General features: G+C 44.1%; 2 protein-coding genes across 5 annotated transcripts; both read left to right on the forward strand.

Moving 5' to 3' along the window:
- Positions 1-5,047: 5,047 nt before the first annotated feature.
- Positions 5,048-11,609, forward strand: LOC106651735 (ribonuclease P protein subunit p40-like). 4 transcript variants are annotated; one of them, XM_014370382.2, is made up of 6 exons: positions 5,048-5,465; positions 7,888-8,035; positions 8,133-8,303; positions 10,270-10,386; positions 10,466-10,649; positions 10,960-11,609. In XM_014370382.2, the coding sequence occupies exons 1-6, from the start codon at positions 5,352-5,354 to the stop codon at positions 11,312-11,314; spliced, it is 1,089 nt and encodes a 362-aa protein (XP_014225868.1). In that variant the 5' UTR covers positions 5,048-5,351; the 3' UTR covers positions 11,315-11,609. The 4 variants fall into 4 exon arrangements, with proteins under 4 accessions (XP_014225868.1, XP_023318888.1, XP_014225869.1 ...); XM_023463120.1 differs by lacking the exon at positions 5,048-5,465 and adding an exon at positions 5,758-6,406; XM_014370383.2 differs by lacking the exon at positions 5,048-5,465 and adding an exon at positions 5,760-6,377.
- On the forward strand, positions 8,310-10,224 carry LOC106651734. The gene has a single exon (XM_014370380.1). It carries the CDS (start codon positions 8,400-8,402, stop codon positions 9,981-9,983), a length of 1,584 nt encoding a protein of 527 aa, XP_014225866.1. The 5' UTR covers positions 8,310-8,399; the 3' UTR covers positions 9,984-10,224.
- Positions 11,610-13,799: the final 2,190 nt, after the last annotated feature.

The following is a 13,799-nucleotide window of genomic DNA, read 5'->3' on the forward strand; positions in this document are numbered from 1 at the left end:
AAAGAATTTTGAAAAAAGTCGAAAGAAATATCGTTGATTGGAAAAAAATTTTTTGATTAACAGTCGGAAAAAGAGCTGCACAATGAAGCAAAAAATCAAATAAGCTTGTACGACATTCTAGTTAGATGTTGCATAAGATTAATAATTATCTGACATGCATCGAATGTGCACTGCAAGAATAAAATTTACAATTAATCAACAGTATTTTACATACATAGTCAGAGTATAACGTGAATATAGTATTATGAAAATGAAGCATGTTCACTCGGAAATCGAAACTTGATTATTTTAAAAATTATATCCATCACTATCATGATCAATTCATAATTATCATATCTTAATTTAAACGATTGTTCGAGAAGAACTTCGAAGGTAACTTCTTCTTTGATTTTCAAGTTAGGAATTTTAAAGAGTTCCAAATTTTCCAAAAACTCTGTTTTTGGCGTGTGCAATTCGCAAAAGAGCGACATACATCCGGGAACTGTCTCGGTGTTGCTTCCTTGTGGTTGATTTTTAGCTTTAGCTCTTTGGATTTTACTCACAAATTCTTCGATGAGGACTTCTTTATATTCTTGCGCTTCCACGAAAAATGTTTGATAATTTTTTTGGAGATTATTCAGAACATTTTCGCGAATGGTTTCTTGGTTTTGATTCCGAACTTCTGCGTCTTTGGCCTCGTTATTTTTGTTGATGCGATCCATAGCTTCTTCTAAAGGGGTGTCTCGGAGTAGAGTCAGCGATTTGGTGAGAAGTGTGTCTTGAAGTTTATTTATAAATTCTGCGAGAAGGGCTTCGTTATGTTCCTTAGATTGATTCTCAGCTTCTAGGGCTCGTTGGAGGTCATTCGCAAATTCTTTGATCAAGACTTTGTAATATACTTGAGGTTGATTTGGAGCTTCGTCATTTCCATCGGTTTCATTTTCAGCTTCTGCGTGAAGGGATTTTTGAAGTAGATTTAGAAATTTGGCGAGAAGAGGCTCTTGGCATTTATTTACAACTTCATCGAGAACGCCTTCGTAATGTTTTTTACGTCGATTCTCATCTTCTACGCGAAGGTCTCCTTGGAGATCATTCACAAATTCTGCGAGATCCACTTTGCAATTTTCTCGCTTTCGATTCAGAGCCTCTGCGAGTAGGGTTTTCTGATTTTCCTGGAGGTTATTTAGAGCTCTTTTGAGAATAGCTTCTTGGATTCGATTTAAAGCTTTTGCGTCTTGGTCTTCGTTATTTTCTTTGGTTTGAAGTACTGCTTCCGCGAGAAGAGTTTCTCGGAGTAAATTTAGAAATATGTCGAGATGAACTTGGTTATTTTTTGGGTGTGGTTTCAAAACTTCCGCGGAAAGGTTTTGGTGATTTTGTTGGGGTTGATTTAAAGCCTCTTCGGGGAGTACTTCGTCATTTTGGGGGAGTTGATCTTCTACACCAATAACGACGTCATCTTGTGGGAGTTGATCCAGATATCCTAGTTCTTTGAGATATTTCAAAGCTTCTTCGCGAACCTTCTTTTGTGTATTTTTGTGTTCCTCCAGATCTTTTTTCTTCATTTTTCCCAGCTTCGCGTAATATTCTTCTCGCAAAACCTTACGGTACCCGCGTAATTCATTAATAATCGTATCATACTTCAAATCCATTATTTTCATGATTTCCACAAAAGTTTCTTCGTGATCTGGCCACAATTTTATCTCATTTTTTGATGCCTCCATTCCGAGATAATAGCCTTTACCACTATTACAAGCCCTTTTCCCGTGAGTTTGTATATAATTTATGATATACTTCACCCTTTTTTTAATAGTCATCTCTCCCTTCTGACGTGTATACATTTTTTAATAAATTAAAAATTAACTTTTTAACAAACACTGAGGTACAGTTCGGCGATGAACAGCGGTTCGTCTTCGCTCAACGCTCGTTACGGACTACTGACTTGTGAGTTCAAATTATTTACTCATAAACATGCCGATTCGATTTAAGCAGCGTTCGTTACTCTTTGTAACGATGTTATGATACATGGGGTGGGACTCTTATAGGCAAGAATTATTATTAGCCGAACGTACATGTCAATCTCTATTGACTTTAAAATTCAAACTCGACGTTTAATTATTATGATAATTTCTTGTACTTGAACAACCAATCTTTTAGTGAAATCACGACAAAAATATATTATACATTTTTGTTCGTGTGCAAAATTTTCTAGCCTCAATTATTTGTACATAAATACATTGAAAAATTGGGGCCGAATCATTGCGAAGATATTTCATTTCGTGAAAACGAAAACTCATGTCACTAGAAAAATCCTACCAGCTCATTCGACGAGAAAATAAATTAAAAAATGGCAGCAAGATCAACGCTGCCATCAAATTTAATTGATTTGTTTTGCGAGAGCTTTGGAATTGAAAAAAAATTCCATTTGCAACGCGATTCAAAAAATTACGCGAGTTTCGACGACGTTTGACTCATTAACGAGTTCAGCTCGTTTCATTAATTCGAAAAACTAAAAGACTCGGCTGAGATTGTCATAACGTAAAAAGAGATGCTGGGAACATTCTTCTAATATTTTATTTGCACGCGGAGCAATTTAAAATAATTTTTATCAAGTCATTCTTCGAAGATCGACAGCGAAATATACTCAAAAAGAAATCGATTTATTAATAATCACGTCGACAATTTTCGACAGTAATACATCAGGAACTTTTTTCTAATCAGTCCTGTCATAAAAAGATCGGCTTGCGTCTTACACGCCGACATCCATTGCACCGAAGTGCTTCGGCAACCAACGACTTTGGAGCCTCGATACATACGCAAATGTATAAATACATCTATGCGCGTGATGGGGTGTGAGTACTTATTATGAATGCGCTGCGATCGAGCTTTTTCTCGACTTCTGTCGCGTGCGGAACGACGAGATCGACCGAGAGGGCTTTCGCTCGTGCGGTCAAACTCGAGATCGACTAATTTTCGTCCGCATCCTTGGCAGTTTTTTTTTTTTTTTGTATCGTGCAGCGCGAGGAATTAAAGGAGCCAAAATATGTTTGTCCATGCAGGTAGCCCAGAGCCATACACTATACTCGCTATCGTCTCTTCGTTTTTCCTTCTTTCTCTCGTTCCGATCTCTTTTGCCCTGTGTAACGTTCCGTGCACACAAGCACACACATACACCCACCCACTGTCTCTCTCTCTCTCTCTCTCGGTAAGAGGCAGTAACGATGCCTCCGGGGCTCTCGAGAGCTGCAGCTACGCTATATACCATAAAATATATATACATACACACGTGCTGTAGTCGGACACAAAGCCGGCTGCGCGTCGAGCTTTTCGCCGAGCGCTCGGAGCGATATGTATAAGCCGAGGCCGCGCAGATATGCACAGCCGCCAGAGAACGTGTATAGTCTCTGCCTGCAGCTCGAGGCTCGAGAGAGCCCGCGCGATAAGCAACGAAATGAAATATTAATGAAGCGCGAGTGGTATGTAGCAGCAGCGACGAGGGAGGAAAGGGGAAGAAACAGCGGCGGGGGTACGAAGGGGGGAAAAAAGGCTGAAGGCGCTTGCTGCAGCTCTCTCGAGCTCGAGCTCGACTTTGTTGGCCTCGGGCCCACCACCACCACCACCACCACCGCTACGTCGAATCTTTTCAGAACTGGAATTGCTATATGCGAGCCCTTCGTGTCACTCGCTGTGCGTTAACCGCGTGCAGGGTACACGCATTTCTCTCGGGGTCTTTTTTAGGCGCGCGTATAGCTGTCATTTCGAGCTCGGCCCTGTCTTATTGCCGATTTTTCGTTGGTAATTTCTTTTTTCTTTCGACCTGAAACGAAAATCGAATGTATCGATTGCAACCTCGGACAGTCGTTACACCGCGTGGTATGTATGATCAGGATTTTCAAAGCGCTGACGATATACTTTTCGCAGAGAATCTACCCTCGTGCTGCGATTCCTTTGACGCGTAACGCGTGTAAATAATACAGTGAGAAATTCCTCAAATGTAACGTATCGATTTTCGCTCGATCGCGATAAAGCATCAAAAAAATCGGCCTCTTTAACCATTTTACTTTGTGCATTTCTAGTAATGGATACCCGCTAAAAATGAATTTTTTATTTTTCTTCGTAATCGAATTTAAGCTTGCGACGCTGTGTACATTATACGAGATACGTGTACATAAGCTTTATACAGTTGTAGCGCACCGACCCGCTCGTCGCCGCTGACAGCAAAACAAAATTCAGTTGTGTAGATTTTGATTGACATAATTTCTCATTACATTGCCAGAATACTTTTGACTAGCAAAACAAAATTGAAAGCACGCGGGAACTTTTCTCGACATTTAGCTCGTACTCGGATCTTCGAGCGTTCGCTTAAGCGGCTGTCGTGCCGCGTACGTATCGAAAGCAAATTTCACGTGCGATTTGTTTATTTTCGTATCTAATACCGAGCGTAAGCAGTGAGATTCGACGTTTGGTGTTCGTTTCTGGAATAATAACAAATTGTTTTCGTCGTTGTTGACGAAAATTTGAACACGCTCGGCTCACGAGTTTATTTAGAATTAAAACGAATTTTTGTAATTAAAATAAATTTTCAAAGCGATAATTTACGATTGGAAATTATCGCGCGTATACCGAGCGTAAGCAGTGAGATTCGACGTTTGGTGTTCGTTTCTGGAATAATAACAAATTGTTTTCGTCGTTGTTGACGAAAATTTGAACACGCTCGACTCGCGAGTTTATTTAGAATTAAACCGAATTTTTGTAATTAAAATAAATGTTCAAAGCGATAATTTACGATTGGAAAATATCGCCCAGCAGCACGACGACTCGAGGAGAAAAATAATGCCAAATCCTCGCGAATCCATTTAAAATTCAATTTTTAAATATATCCCATTTTTTACCAAACGCATCTCATAAATTTCAGGAGTATAAATCGTAACAGTTTCGAATTTCGGAGCCAAAAGTGCGCAGTCGTGCAGCGCGCATCCTCGCCTTCTTTACTCGCACGCGCTATACTATATACACTGTATACGGAGAAATCAGCTGTTTCTCGACTGCGTGCATGTGCTGCTGCAGCCAGCAGCAGCTGAGCCGTCGACGCGAACGACAACATTGCCTCCGCGTGCGATTAAATATATAAATCGAGTCGTGCCGTGTGCGTTTCTGTACTCGCACGTGGTATGGAGACAACTCCTCTACCTCGTAGGATACTTCTATAGCTTTTGATATAATACGCAAGGAAATAGTGCGACTCGGAGTCGAAGCGAGTGTCGGTGCGCGCGAGTGTGCGTTTCATTTTCGCTGCTTCTCTCTCTCTGTATTGGGATCGATGCCGTCGCAGCCGTGATCGAAATCTCATATATACGATATATAAACGTGCCATGCTGTGTCCCGAAGTCTGGAACTTCAAGGCGCCGAAATGCGCCGTCGAGTTGAGCGAACGCAAAGGCGGCTCCTCGCCCCCCGTCATCGCCCAGCACTACTTCAATCATTCGGTTAGTACATACATACAGCAATATGACATCCTCGATTATTCGGCCGTACTATTATTATCCTATATACGTATAGGCTTGGTGCACTGCGAATCGCAAAGCCTTTGTTTGGCTGCCAGCCCCACCTCGTAGACATTCGTACACACACATATACTGTACCCGCGAACATACATATATGTGTGTCACGACGATTTCACGTTGCATATAGGTACATTACAATATATATAGTCTCGACTCGAGCCACGAGGTTATAACTATCAGCGCACGATATAGAGTCTCTCTATACATTGCACGTGTGTGTGTGTTGTGTGTGTTGTGTGTATGTACGTACAGCAGCACTCCATTGCTTTCTCTCTACACACATACACACGCGCGATAGTCGCTTTCGGTGCACGCGACGACGACGACGACAAAACTGCAGCAGCAGTGCACGTTCAGCTGCTATATAGGAGCGCAGTGACAGTCGCCAATGCTGTCGCGCGCGTCGGTGCAGGCTTAAAGAAGTGCGCGAGGAAACCTCTCGCGGGCAGGCAGCACTGTACTACACGCGGCTGCTCTGCAGCCGTATTATAATAATATAAGGAAAAGAGAGTATATAAGCGCGAGCGAGCTCTCGAACGTTTTGTAAACATCGTAGTAGTACTTTTTACGTGTGCCCTCGTCTGTCTTTGTGAACGCGCGACGACGACGACGACGACGACGACGTTTACATAGAGGCGCAGATTGCGCTACATAATAGACACACGGCAGCTGTCCGATATCATAAACGTGCGCGTGTGGTTGTGGTTGTTGTTGTTGTTGTTGTTGTTGTTTTTTAAATGTTTCGTTGTGCAGCACAAATATCGTCGTTATTCATTTCGATGTGTATAAGGAAGCGATAGAGATGACGTCGAGGGAAAGACAAACGTGCAGCGCGTATGGAATTTTCACTTTCTCTTAATACTGTACCTATATATTATATATAAATATACACATTTTCACGCGCGATTAAGCATCGATCACCACCACCACCAACCGTAACAATGTGTATATGTATATAATGTGTGTGTGTGTGTGTGTGTCTGGTATAGTATATCGCCACTTAACGATCGATGAAAAAAAAAAACTTTTCCACGCGTATGTGTGCATGTGCACAGCTTCGATCGATCTCTCGCCTGTATATATTACGCGATATAGCTCAATGGTTGCACCAAGATCGCAGTTGTGCATTTTTAAATTTTCTTCAATCTTTTTTTCGAATATAAATGATAATACGTGCGCGACACACACACGCGCGCGTACTTACCTCGTGTATCTACGTATAATACATTGGCGCGATACTCGACACAAAGTCGCGAACGTTGCGGAACTAATTGCAACTTATTGTTGTTGTTTCTTTATTTTCGTGTGTGTGCGTGTGTTCGAATGCAATAGCCCCTTGTTTCCTTTTTTTTTTCGTTGTCAATGAATAATAGACTCGCGCATTACAATGCATATAATATACGCGCGCGCATACATAAGTACATTGAAACCTTGCAAAAATGTATATCCCAACTCGCGCGCGGCGCTCGCAAAACGCTACACGATGTATATATATAGTTAATGCTGCTACATAGACAGAGAGAGAGAGAGAGATACTTTTGGAGCAGCTGTCAAGAGCGAGTCGAGCTGCTGCACCGTGTGATTTGTGTGTCGACGTCGATACGCGTACTCTACGTTATATACTTATAAAATCGGTTTCGCGGACTCGAGATCGGTCCGTCTTTTTTTTTATTTCTCGCTCTCCTCTCGGCTAATTCATTCCGATCCGTTCGTTTCAATGAAAAATAATAAGCGTCTCTCGCGACTCGGCGCGCGATGGAAAGTGCCAAAGATCGGCATCGCTGTCGTTATTACACTATTATTATTATCATCGTACGTAAGAACTCGGCGATCGAGATTTTTCTGGTTAATCACGAAAATCTAGATTGCTCACTGTGCCGTTGCATACGTTATATATATAATAATGCCACGGCGCTCGCTTTAAATTGACCGCTCACTCGCGAGATTCAGGAAGTAATAACGAATGCACGCGCCGACGTGTGTTACACATATACATATACATCTATTCACGTGTATAAATGCATTTGAAACGAATAGATTATTTTGGCATCGTAAAGCTTCGCGCTCGCCGACTATTCAATAATTTTCATTTATTCTCGCGCTCGTCGAGGAAATATAGATCGCGAGAGCTCTGCGCGCGTTCGTTGCAAAGTCGACGCGAAGTGTTTTTCTCAAACGTTCGGAACGACGCGTATATATTTACACCGATGATTGTTTTTTTTTTATCGCTGTTTCGACATTCAATGACTCGTTTAACATTTTGAAATAAGACGATGTAAGATTATTTGTAAAAATGTAAATCTAACGATCGTTATGTAATTTTTGTTTGTTTATACATATATAGGTATCGTTGTTTCACCCGAGAGCGATGAGTTACCCTGACTCGAACTTCGTGGGCGATCTGCTGCAAAATACCGGCTACTGGAAGGTCAAGCGCCTGAGTCTGGCCGAGCTCATCGACAAGGAGTTCATCGCGAAGTTCGTTAAGGAAGGTCAGTCAGAGAGACGATTCAGATCTAGATGTTTATTTTGCCCAAACTGCGCAGTTGTGTGCTTCATATAAACAAAGTTTGTGTTACGTTTTCGCAGGCGAAGTGACTCTGCTGTCGGTCGGCGCGAGGATCGACACCGACGATGTAGTCGCCGTGACGCCGAGCGGCTTCCTGGTGCTGAATCTACTGCGCTCGACCTACCAGGCCAGCGGCCTCGAGGGCAAGCCCAGCTACTTCGAACGCTCCAAGAAGGAAGCCACTCGTTTCGGTAAGTTCGCGTACAACGACGATAACGACGATCGTCGGTAATTTCGACGCTCGAAGCGCAATCTTCGATGACGACGTAGCGTAAAAAAGAGGAAAAATGCCACCGAGACACGAGGTAGCCACGCTGTGCGATCTCGCCCTGATGGCACTGGGCCGACTGGTCGTCGAGTTCGGCCGCTCGCTCGTCGCGCCCACTGCCCGTCTGGCGGCGCGCCTCGACCGCGCCTCGGCCCAGTCGTATCTGCACGCGATGCTGCGCGCGATGCGCGCCCAGCTGGCCGCGAGCGTGCCCTGGCACCTCTACGACCGCATGGCCCTGGTGGCCCTCGAGGCCGTCAGCGAGCACATCGCCCGCACCACCGCCGATCGGCATCGCTTGCAGAGCCAGCGCTTCCTGCACGAGATGAGCGTGGCCGTCAATCTCACTCGGGTCGTGGTGCATCCGCATCTCAAGCGTATCGAGCTGTCGGCCTGGCCCAGGATCATGCGCCACGCCCTGTACGACTCGCTGGCCGGCATGAGCGGCCTCGAGGTGCTGGATCTGGGCTCGGGCTCGGTCGGCTGGCGCACCTCCGACATCGAGCGCCTCATCGTCCGGGCGCTGGGCCGCATGCGCCGACTGCGCAGCTTCACCCTGTGCTTCGACTGCACCGACCAGCTGATCGCCGCCCTGTGTCGCAGCTGTCCGCGCAGTCTGCGCAAGCTCGACGCCACGGCCTCGCGCTCCGTGACCGATCGCAGCGTCGGCTATCTGCTGGACTGTCCGCAGCTGCGCGAGATCAGGCTGTCGAGCACGTCGGTGAGCCCGCGGGGCTGGGCCGAGCTGCTGCTGCGCCATCCGAGCCTCGAGGACATCGGCAGGTACGACGAGCTCGGCCGGGCCCTCGAGCTCGTCCGGGAGCGCAACCCGGCCAAGCGACTGTTCGGACTGCGCAGCTTCGAGTGTCGCCACATCGGCCTGGAGCAGCTGCGTCTGCTGGTCGACACGTGTCCCCGCATCAGCGGCCTCTGCATACTGAGGGACGAGCGAGTCGCCGATCTGTCCATGCTCGCGGCCCTGAGCGAGCTCAGGGAGCTCAAACTGCTCAGCTGCGACTTTTACGCCCACGGACTGGGCAGACTACTGGAGGTGTGCGGCGGCCAGCTCGAGAGTCTTCACCTGGAGCACGTGGGCGAGCTCGATCTGCAGGCCCTCGTGCACGTCAGCCAGCACTGTCCGCGGCTGCGCTCGCTCACCTTTTACAATTGCGAGTTCCTGACCGCCGCCGAGCCGAGACAGCTGCTGCAGACGTCGAGGCTCCAGGTCGCGCCCTTCCTGCGACTCGAGCGGCTCAAGTGCGTGGTCGACTGCGCCGAGGCCCATCTCGAGTTCGTCCTGTCGCACTGCCTGAACGTGCGCTTCATCCATCTGGGCTCGTCGACGGGCGTGGGCGACGCCACGATGCGCCGCGTCCTCGCCAAGAATCGCATGGCCAAGCTCGAGGAGCTCAAGATCATCTACGGCGCGGAGCTTTCGATGGCCACCGTCCACCTGCTGCTGCGCAACTGCCAGAGGCTCGCCCGGCTGTCGGAGCTCGAGAGCTGGGACGGCATCTCGCCGCCCGAGCTGGACGCCTTCAGGCAGCGTGTCAGGGACAACAATTTCAAGCTCGACACGAGTCCGACCCTGTCGCTGGCCTGACAGAGCAAATGAAAAACGACAAAACAAAAAAAAAACATTGTGTGATATTGTTCCTAAAAAAACTGACTCGATACATGTAATACGTAATTGATTTCGATGGAATATCAAACATATTTTTATATGCAGACTTATACACGCAACTTTCTCATTCTCCGAATCGAAGCAAAGCAAAAGAAAAAAACATCAAGGTGCGGCGAAGGATACTTTTTTTAAGCGTATATTGTTTTTCTTGTTTTTTGCATGTTGTTTTTTTCGTGTCCTCTCTTCTCGCCCTGCCTCCCCGCAGTCGTGACAATCGATCTGAACGACGAGAAATTGACGCCCGGCAAAAAATACTACGACAGAGTACACAGGGCTCTGAGCAAGCTCGAGTTCGACGTTCTGCTGGCCTGGGATCCCTTGGGTATGATCAATGATAATAACGACGGTAGCGTCTTGCGCGCCAACATTTTTCAACCGATGAAAATTTTACCGAATTGCAGATCCGATGGTGTCCCACTTGTCGATAATGTTGTGGCTGGTCAGACGGAAGTACAAAGCCAGGCACATTGAGCAGACTGTGCGTCAAAAGAAATTGACGGATCTCGACGTACCTGCCATAGGAGACGAAACGGTTTCTCCGGCTTTCTTCGAGTGGCTGGGAATGATCAGTATTGGTGGTGTTTTGTGAGTATCGACAGCTTTTTTTACGCTTGACCTTAATTAAGTTGGTGAACAAAATTTAATGAAAAAAATATAAGGTTTCAATTCCGTCGCGGTCGTTAATTATCTATTTGACGTAAGTGTCATTTAAAAAAAAAAACGTTCACTGTAAATGGAACTGACAAGTTTAATCGAGCACTTAATCACTTTTGTGCTTTTTACGCACACTCGAGGTTTCGAATGAGTCAACCATTCTATCGATAAACATACAATTTATTCAAAGTTAAAAGATATCAGTGAAAAATAGCTTCATTTTTCTCTCTTTTTTTTGCAGGGAGAGCCACGACACAGACGGAGAGTATCTGAGTTCCTACAGCTGCCCCGTCCCGAGCACCAGAGCCGACTGCCTGTACTTGCAGATAAGAGGCTTCCTGACGCGCAAACGGATGGAGCGGATCTTCAAGCTTCATCAGGAATTTTACGCCGCGGAGCGAGCCAAGATCGGCGCCGACAATTCGTGGTTCGCCGCGGACGTGCAGGGCTTCGCCGACAGCCCCGTGAGCTGGGCCCTGAACGAGCACTCGTTCTACGTCGACGGCGACAACAGCTACACCGTCGTCTCGGCGGGCGACAAATTTTTCACGCGCAAGAGCTGGAGCTCGAACAGCATGCCGAAAATCAAGCAATAACGATCATTTTCGCCCGAACGATCCATTAATTGTAATTCAAATTAGGATAGTCGATTTTGTAAGATATACATTAAGTTTGTAACATCGTAAATATTAGTTATTTTTTCACTGTTTGAGAAGAAATCATGAACTGAAAGGCTGCATTGATTATACATACACGCGATGACAACCACAACTTTTTACTCTTTTCTTTTTTCGTGTACACTGAGAATTGTACATTGTTGATGATTGTTGATAGATCTTTTTTTTCATTGTGGCTGTGTTGAAAAATAAAAATATTTTACTATACTTGAAAAATGTAGATTTATTTTCTTTACCTACTACTATTAAATTGCACGTGGAAAGATCAAAGCAACTTTTGATTCGTATGATAATATCATCTTTGATAAAAAAAACTAGATTACACAATATTCAACAAGTCGTTAATGGAAATTTTTAAAATGGAACTTATACATTCTACAGTAATGATATTGATGATAATTCAAATGAAGAAGCTATTGCATTCTCTACAATTTCACTAAAAATACTCATCAAAGTAAAAAACTTTGAAACTAGAATTCGATCACTGTATTGAAGTTTTCATATCGTCTATTGTTTGGCCGTGTGAAAGTTGTTGAAAAAAATTAAGATATAGTAACTAGAAATAGTCGTTTCGTTTATTTTCTTAAACCCCCGAGGCAATGCATGTTAGATCGTTACAAGACTGTAAAAAACGATATTATTGCTCGAGCCATTTATCCGATATATAATTGTTTTTCTACCGCACGCGCTAAAGTGCGAAATCATCGATGCGCATCGTCGTAAAAAAATTTATGCCGCATTATAGAAATTCAATCTTTCTCACTCGCAAACCCCACGAGAATTTGATATAAATTTCTCTTCGATCTGAATAAAATAATAATCAATAAATGCGCTGCGTGTTTAATTTAATAAAGAAAAAATGAGAATTTTGACTTTTCATATGAAAACAAATTCGAATTCAATGACGAAACCAGCAGCAGAAAAAAGATCGCGCCGTACAGCACCGAGCAAGAGAATCTCACCGAGGCCCTTCTGCAGCGAGCACAAAAAATGAATGGTACACCCAGCCGACGATCAGAAGTGAGAAAAATTGCGACTGTGCTCTCTAATTTCAAAGTACTTACCGAAAATAATTAGCGGCCGCACTGTCGGCACTCGTGCTCCTTCGTGCGCGAGTTACGAGTAACAACGATAAAAGGTGCACAAAAGTCGTCAAGATGAAAGGTTGAACTCGTAATGTATCGTATATAATTTTTTGTTAAAAAAAAAAACAACAATGTACCGCGCGCGAGTACGAGTATAGTTGGAATTGCCTTTTGTTTCTATAATGGAAAGTGCGCGGGTAAGAAATGGGCGGAGTAATTATAGTGCTAATTCTGGACACTTTTACAAATTTTACAAGAAAAATCGAACGAGATAAGGTGGTGAAGTTACAAATGATGGTGTGAAGCGAGTTTTCTTGAAAAAAAAACACTTTTTATTGCATCGTTTCGATGTAGTTCTCAGTCGACAAAAGAATATTTTCTGTTAAATATTATGTTACAACATGAAGCTAGGGTGATTTGTGAAGGGATTTATCAAAGTACTTTTGTTTACATTTACATCTCCATTGCCTGAAATACATTACCATTAATTGGCTTGTTATTGGTAATTTTTCCTTTATAATTACGTTAAATTACATTTTAAATGACTGAATAATTGAATTGTTTCAAAAAGTGCAGACCAGTTTCCAATTACTTTACTTACGTCAATTCTTTTTTTAATCTTCACCACTAGATGGCTAGTACACCGTCATTTGTAAACCTGCAAGTGGCAAAGTGAAAAAAATTGTATAAGTACAAGCACGATTTTCAAGTTTTTGAAGGTTAAAGATTTTCAAGTATTTCCGTTTAGCCATTTTGTGTTGAAAAAAGTAACGTTTCACTTTTGGTCAATATAAGTTCAGTTTTAATGCCTATTTTAAGAAAATTTTGTCAAAAATTAATTTTCATTCCCTTTTTTCGAAAAACAATAGCGGAGGTAAAGCATAAATACTTCCAAACTAGATCGCACTATTCTTGAACGCGATTATCTTCAAATCGATCTCATTCGTCGCGCATCTATTAATCGCCGATATCCAAAAACATCGCGATCGTTGCGATCCTATCCATTACAATACAATATAATCACATACGAAGTATATATTCGCGCGGAAAGATCAGCCGCGATACACATACGAAAACGCCGCAGTATGCACGAAATCGCACGTGAAAAACGCGACGCGCCGATATCTAACGAGGCGAAATTCGAGGCCCCCATGAATCATTCGTTCAGTGCGGCAATAAATAAAGCTGCGCGCCGGGTTAATGCAGTCCGATATTATATGCACATTATGTGCGCTCTGTCCGGCGCTGCGCTGGCCCGTGGCGTTCGCGCGCGCACACATAATACGCGGAGGATAAATTAAGACGAGCGATCACACCGC

This window comes from Trichogramma pretiosum, unplaced genomic scaffold, assembly GCF_000599845.2.
Source record: "Trichogramma pretiosum strain Unisexual culture from Peru unplaced genomic scaffold, Tpre_2.0 scaffold101, whole genome shotgun sequence".
NCBI classification, from domain to species: Eukaryota; Metazoa; Arthropoda; class Insecta; order Hymenoptera; family Trichogrammatidae; genus Trichogramma; species Trichogramma pretiosum.